General features: G+C 53.2%; 1 protein-coding gene across 1 annotated transcript in view; it reads right to left on the reverse strand.

The window, feature by feature from the left end:
- LOC113822198 (glutamine-rich protein 2) overlaps nucleotides 1-7,500 on the reverse strand; it is a 19,514-nt gene that overhangs the window by 11,084 nt on the left and 930 nt on the right. The window contains exons 2-4 of the mRNA XM_070117429.1: nucleotides 7,475-7,500; nucleotides 6,050-7,427; nucleotides 5,263-5,991 (exon numbers count right to left, since the gene is read on the reverse strand). The exon at nucleotides 7,475-7,500 is cut by the window's right edge and continues 101 nt beyond it. Of these exons, the coding sequence (XP_069973530.1) occupies nucleotides 5,263-5,991; nucleotides 6,050-7,427; nucleotides 7,475-7,500 (2,133 nt within the window). The remainder of the gene's footprint in view (nucleotides 1-5,262; nucleotides 5,992-6,049; nucleotides 7,428-7,474) is intronic.

Genomic DNA, 7,500 nt, shown 5'->3' on the forward strand with positions numbered 1-7,500 from the left:
GATAGATAGATAGAAAGATATATAGAGAGAGGGAGAGAGAGAGCGGCGGCTGGTTGCCTGCGAGGGTGAAAGGCCGGCGGGAAAGTGTGAAAGGGTGGGATTCATTTCAGGTTCGTCTTGGTGGCGTGATTAGTGCCTTTGTCATGACTGCTTTTGTTGATTTTTGCCCAGAACGGCGAGAGTATTTTGCTGTATTTGTTTTGTTTGCTGACATTCCCTTTGTTTCGTGTCATCCTCGAACGTCATTATTATTATTATTATTGTTATTATCATTAATAAAGAGGATAATGATACTGATGATAGCAATGACGATAGTAATATTATATAATGGTGATAATAATGTTTATGATAGTGATGATGATGATGATAATGATAATTATAATGATAAATGATAAGTAATGATGATTATAATGATAATGGCAATAGTAATTGTAGTAATAATAGTTGTAGCAGTAATAATGATGATAATGATGTTGATTATAATAATGATAATTATTATAAAAATTATGAAGCGTACTTGTCATTTTATTACATAGATAGCTATAAAATACACAAGTGGATATACTGTAGATATTGTGTGTGTGTTGAGTTGTGTTGCATAGTTTATATGTATGTGCGTGCGTGCGTTCACTTATCTGTCTGTGTGTCTCTGGCGTCGGCCTCGGTCACTCGGGGCTGGTCGTGTGGCGCGGTGGGGCGGTAACTAAGAGCGGCGGTTCTTCTCCTTGCTCCGTGGCGCCTTCCCTTGTCAGTCATCGTTGCCGGCGCCCTGTCAGTCATCATCACTTCCACTCTCCCTCTCCGTCTCCTTCTCTTCTTCCCCTCCCTCCTCCTCCTCTCCCCTCTCTCTTCTCTCCTCTCCCCTCTCTCATCTCCCCTCTCTCATCTCCCCTCTCCCTCTCCTCGCCCCCTTCCCCTTGGCACAGTCCCGATGCAGGCGGCCGCAGGAGCGAAGGTGCCATGCAGATGTCTCCAGGCGCGGAGGGGGGAGGGGGAGGGGATGGCGAGGGGGGGTCTTGTCCCCTTATCTCGAGCGCGACGCAGCTTCCGGCATCGTGCTGGAGCTGAAGATTGCTGGGAGCAATAGTGATGTGTCTGTTCATGATTTATATTTATTTGTTCGTTTGTTTAGGTTTTATTTATCTCTTCATTTATTTATGTATTTGTTGTTTGTTCATTTATGTATTTGTTATTTGTTAATTTATTTATGTGTTTGTTATTTGTTAATTTATTTATGTGTTTGTTATTTGTTCATTTCTGTATTTATTATATATTCATTTCTGTTTTTGTTATTTGTTCATTTATTTATGTGTTTGTTATTTGTTCATTTCTGTATTTGATATTTTTTAATTTCTGTATTTGTTATTTGTTCATTTATGTATTTGTTATTTGTTCATTTATTTATGTATTTGTTATTTGTTCATTTATTTATTAATTATTTGTTCATTTATTTATTTATTATTTGTTCATTTATTTGTTTATTTATCTGCTTATTTATTCAGTGTCTCATCGAAATAATGATTTTATGTGCAGTTGAAGCTGCATGATTCCCATCCTGATGGATCAGGTGTGAAAGGCGAGAAAGGGGAAACGATAAAAATAAATGGGCTAGGAAGTACAAGTAAGAATAAAAAGACTTCCGTATGAGCATCCCATCTTAAGAAAATGTCAATGGAATACATTGTTTTTTGAAAGAAAAAATCAACAGGCAAACGGCAGGTACTGGAAATTGAGCTGGGTCACGTGATCGCAGGAAAGACCCCCCTACCCTACCTCCCCCCTCCCCCCCCAGACATGGCGTTATGAGTTGCGGTGTCATGCGTTGTGAGTGCGTGAGGGTGTGAGGTTACGGGCGGCACGTGACTCGTGGGGGGCGGGGGTAGTTAGGCGGCGTGAGCGGCGGGCAAGCGAACGCCTCGTGTTTCGCCGCGGTGTAAGGGGAAAGCACGGGGTCACTGGCAGGTTTTGAGGTGTGTGGGTTTTCGGGTTTGGGAAGGGCGTGAGTGAGCGAGTGAGTGAGCGAGCGAGTATGAGCGAGTGAGTGAGCGAGTGTGGCGAGCGAGTGAGCGAGTATGAGCTAGCGAGTGAGTGAGCGAGTATGAGCGAGCGAGTGAATGAGCGAGTATGAGCGAGCGAGTGAGTGAGCGAGTATAAGCGAGCAAGTATGAGTGAGCGAGTATGAGCGAGCGAGTGCGTGAGCGAGTATGAGCGAGTGAGTGAGTATAAGCGAGTGGTGAGTAAGTGAGTGAGGGAAGAGAGGGATGGGAGAAGGAGTAAGTGAGAAAGAGAGAGATTACTGAAGTTATTACAAGATCGGAATTAAGAATTGATGTGAGAGAATGATTGAGGGAGAAGGAAAAAAAGGTTAAAGACAAGGAATAGAGTATAAGAGTAAAAGGAAAAATAAGTGATATGATAGAAATATTGGATAAAAAAGGAAAATGATAAAGTGAAAAAAGGATAAGAAAGTGAAAGGACAAACGTGTGTCGTAAATGCACGAGCAAGCGGGCAGCGGCCGTGCCACAGGAATGGGAAGTGGCGCAGGAGGAGGAGAGAGGGGAGGAGAGGAGAGAGGAGAGGGAGAGGAGAGGAGAGGAGAGGGAGAAGAGAGGAGAGAGAGGAGAGAGAAGAAAGGAGAGAGGAGAGGAGAGGAGAGAAGAGGGAGAGAAGAGAGGGAGAGGAGAAGAGAGGAGAGGAGAGAGGAGAGAGGAGAGGAGAGGAGAGAGGAGAGGGAGAGAGGAGAGGAGAGGGAGAGGAGAGGAGAGGAGAGGAGGAGAGGAGAGAGGAGAGGAGGAGGAGAGAGGAGGAGGAAGGAGGGAGGAGAGAGGAGGAGAGGGAGGAGAGGAGAAGGAAGAGGAGAAGAGGAGGAGAGAGGAGAGAGGAGAGAGGAGAGAGACGAGAGACGAGAGGAGAGAGACGAGAGGAGAGAGAGACGAGAGACGAGAGGAGAGAGACGAGAGGAGAGAGACGAGAGGAGAGAGACGAGGAGAGAGACGAGAGGAGAGAGACGAGAGGAGAGGAGAGAGGGAGAGAGGAGAGGAGAGGAGAGAGGAGAGGAGAGGAGAGGAGAGGAGAGGAGAGGAGAGGGAGAGGAGAGGAGAGAGGAGAGGAGAGGAGAGGAGGAGAGGAGAGAGGAGAGGAGAGGAGAGGAGGAGGAGGGAGGAGGAGGAGGAGGGAGGAGGAGGAGGAGGAGGAGGAGGAGGAGGAGGAGGAGGAGGGAGGAGGAGGAGGGAGGGAGGGGCGGGCAAGGAGCTGCCTGGAGGCCTATCGATTGAGTGCCGAACGCAGCTCCAGGGGCGGCGAGGTGACCGCAGTGGCAGGCGGAGTACACCTTGGGTCGGTTTTCCCACGTGGAGGGGTGGGTCGGCGGGCGGGGGGGGGGGGGGGGGGGGATAGGAAGGCAGGATGTGGAGGAAGGAAGAAAGGGAACGAGGAAGGAAAGCAGAGAGGACGGTGCAGTCCCTTTGTACGTGGATGTTTATGCTTTTGTGCGCGCGTGTGAGTGCTGGCGCGGGGACTATATGCTACAGTCTATATGCTGTGGCACTTCCCGCGTAGCATATTGCACCAGCGGTCCTCTCGCCGGGCCATGCAACGGCAGGTCATGCAGTAGACCATCGTGATACATATGCATAAGCCTCTCGGGGCGCTGCAGTCGCGTTAAAGGGATTGCGGCGCGGAATGGCCCGCCGGTCTGAGGGCCCTGAAGGGATGGGCGGCGAGGGGGTCCTCTCGCCGGGAACAATGCAGCGGTCTCTCTCTCTCTCTCTCTCTCTCTCTCTCTCTCTCTCTCTCTCTCTCTCTCTCTCTATCTCTCTCTCTCTCTCTCTCTCTTTCTCTTTCTCTCTCTCTCTCTCTCTCTCTCTCTCTCTCTCTCTCTCTCTCTCTCTCTCTCTCTCTCTCTCTCTCTCTCTCTCTCTCTCTCTCTCTCTCTCTCTCTCTCTCTCTCTCTCTCTCCTCTCTCTCTCTCCTCTCTCTCTCTCTCTCTCTCTCTCTCTCTCTCTCTCTCTCTCTCTCTCTCTCTCTCCTCCTCTCTCCTCCCTCCTCCTCCCTCCCTGCCCTCCCTCCCTCCCTCCCTCCCTCTCCCTCTCCCTCTCCCTCCCCTCTCCTCTCCCTCCCTCTCCCTCTCCCTCTCCCTCTCCCTCTCCCTCCCTCTCCCTCCCGCTCGTTCTCTCTCTCTCTATCTATCTATCTCTCCCTCCCGCTCTCTCTCTCTCCCTCTCCCCCTCTCCCTCCTGCTCTCTCTCTCTCTCTCTCTCTCCCACTCCCCTCTCCCTACCGCTCTCTCTCTCTCTCTCTCTCTCCTCCTCTCCTTCTGTCTACTCCCCTCCTGCTCCTCTCCCTCTTCTTCTTCTTCTTCTTCTTCTTCTTCTTCTTCTTCTTCTTCTTCTTCTTCTTCTTCTTCTTCTTCTTCTTCTTCTTCTTCTTCTTCTTCTTCTTCTTCTTCTTCCTCCTCCTCCTCCTCTCCCTCTTGTTCCTCTCCTCCCTCTTTCCCTTCTTTCCTGAGCCGCACACACAGTGGTATCCCTCCATAAGGCACGTTATTAAACGCGTCGGGGCTCGACTGTGACGTCACAGTAGCATCTGCCTGCAAAGGGATTTAATAAGCTGCAGTATACCGTGGGAGTGACGTCATATTGCCGCGCCTTATCGCTGGCACCTTGGAATGCCAGGCTACGTCGGCTGGTAGACAGACAGGTAGGCAAATAGACAGACAAGCAAGCATACAGGGAGGCAGGCAAGCAGTTGGACTGATGAGACTGGAATGCAGATAGACAGTCAGGCAGACTGGAAGGCAAGCAGGCAGGCAACAACACGTGCCCTCACGTGCCGTGGGCATCTGACACCGCTCTTGCGTGTCTTGCTGCGAGTTGTTGATGGGGCGACACGGACGGTAATTAGCGTCGGAGGTTAATGACCCACGTGGCTATAATTATGGTTTCGAGTAAGGATCATCAGGCGTGAGTTGATTTTCTTTTTCACTGGATATCCAATTATAAGGATGCAGTGCGAGGTAGTGAGTTTTCCCCTCGCTTTCATTTTTCTCGCGTTGCCTCCTTGGTTAAAATTCCTGTTCTTTCCTCACACCTGTAATTGAGTGTCGTTTTACAAAGCAGGCATTGAGGCGCTGGGGGAGTCTCTCTCTCTCTCTCTCTCTCTCTCTCTCTCTCTCTCTCTCTCTCTCTCCCTCTCTCTCTCTCTCTCTCTCTCTCTCTCTCTCTCTCTCTCTCTCTCTCTCTCTCTCTGAGGCTGTGCGTGACAGTGCTCCCAAAGCAGGAGAGACAGCGGTCGTAAGACGCGCTTCCTGGTTGATGCTGAAGCGCCGGATCGAGGCGATGCTGCTGGGACTGCTGCGGGCTGGCTTTAGCTCGCTGGTGGCGGTCGTAGCTCGGCTGTTGTTTGCCTGACCTGGCTCGGCTTTTGCTTGCCTGACCTGGCTCGGCTGTTGCTTGCCACACCTGGCTCGGCTGTTGCTTGCCACACCTGGCTCGGCTGTTGTTTGCCTGACCTGGCTCGGCTTTTGCTTGCCTGACCTGGCTCGGCTGTTGCTTGCCACACCTGACTCGGCTGTTGCTTGCCACACCTGACTCGGCTGTTGCTTGCCTGGCCTGGCTAGGCTGTTGCTTGCCTGGCCTGGCTAGGCTGTTGCTTGCCTGACCTGGCTTGGCTGTTGCTTGCCTGACCTGGCTCGGCTGTTGCTTGCCACACCTGACTCGGCTGTTGCTTGCCTGACCTGGCTCGGCTGTTGCTTGCCACACCTGACTCGGCTGTTGCTTGCCTGGCCTGACTCGGCTGTTGCTTGCCTGACCTGGCTCGGCTGTTGCTTGCCACACCTGACTCGGCTGTTGCTTGCCTGACCTGGCTCGGCTGTTGTTTGCCTGACCTGGCTCGGCTGTTGCTTGCCTGACCTGGCTTGGCTGTTGCTTGCCTGACCTGGCTCGGCTGTTGCTTGCCACACCTGGCTCGGCTGTTGCTTTGACCTGGCTCGGCTGTTGCTTGCCACACCTGGCTCGGCTGTTGCTTTGACCTGGCTCGGCTGTTGTTTACCTCACCTGGCTTGGCTGTTGCTTGCCACACCTGGCTCGGCTGTTGCTTGCCACACCTGACTCGGCTGTTGCTTGCCACACCTGACTCGGCTGTTGCTTGCCTGACCTGGCTCGTCTGTTGGTTGCCTGACCTGGCTCGGCTGTTGCTTGCCACACCTGACTCGGCTGTTGCTTGCCACACCTGGCTCGGCTGTTGCTTGCCACACCTGACTCGGCTGTTGCTTGCCTGACCTGGCTCGGCTGTTGCTTGCCTGACCTGGCTCGGCTGTTGCTTGCCACACCTGACTCGGCTGTTGCTTGCCTGACCTGGCTCGGCTGTTGTTTGCCTGACCTGGCTCGGCTGTTGCTTGCCACACCTGACTCGGCTGTTGCTTGCCTGACCTGGCTCGGCTGTTGCTTGCCTGACCTGGCTCGGCTGTTGCTTGCCACACCTGACTCGGCTGTTGCTTGCCACACCTGACTCGGCTGTTGCTTGCCACACCTGACTCGGCTGTTGCTTGCCTGACCTGGCTCGGCTGTTGCTTGCCTGACCTGACTCGGCTGTTGCTTGCCACACCTGACTCGGCTGTTGCTTGCCTGACCTGCGCTCGGCTGTTGCTTGCCTGACCTGGCTCGGCTGTTGCTTGCCACACCTGACTCGGCTGTTGCTTGCCTGACCTGGCTTGGCTGTTGCTTGCCTGACCTGGCTCGGCTGTTGCTTGCCACACCTGACTCGGCTGTTGCTTGCCACACCTGGCTCGGCTGTTGCTTGCCACATCTGACTCGGCTGTTGCTTGCCACACCTGACTCGGCTGTTGCTTGCCACACCTGACTCGGCTGTTGCTTGCCACACCTGGCTCGGCTGTTGCTTTGACCTGGCTTGGCTGTTGTTTACCTCACCTGGCTTGGCTGTTGCTTGCCTTACCTGGCTCGGCTGTTGCTTGCCACACCTGACTCGGCTGTTGCTTGCCACACCTGACTCGGCTGTTGCTTGCCACACCTGACTCGGCTGTTGCTTGCCACACCTGACTCGGCTGTTGCTTGCCACACCTGACTCGGCTGTTGCTTGCCACACCTGACTCGGCGGTTGCTTGCCTGACCTGGCTCGGCTGTTGCTTGCCTGGCCTGGCTCGGCTGTTGCTTGCCTGACCTGGCTCGGCTGTTGCTTGCCACACCTGACTCGGTTGTTGCTTGCCACACCTGACTCGGCTGTTGCTTGCCTGGCCTGACTCGGCTGTTGCTTGCCTGACCTGGCTCGGCTGTTGCATGCCACACCTGACTCGGCTGTTGCTTGCCACACCTGGCTTGGCTGTTGCTTGCCTGACCTGGCTTGGCTGTTGCTTGCCTGACCTGGCTTGGCTGTTGCTTGCCTGACCTGGCTCGGCTGTTGCTTGCCACACCTGGCTCGGCTGTTGCTTTGACCTGGCTTGGCTGTTGTTTACCTCACCTGGCTTGGCTGTTGCTTGCCTGACC

The sequence above is a fragment of the Penaeus vannamei genome, chromosome 40 (assembly GCF_042767895.1).
Source record: "Penaeus vannamei isolate JL-2024 chromosome 40, ASM4276789v1, whole genome shotgun sequence".
Lineage (NCBI taxonomy): Eukaryota > Metazoa > Arthropoda > Malacostraca > Decapoda > Penaeidae > Penaeus > Penaeus vannamei.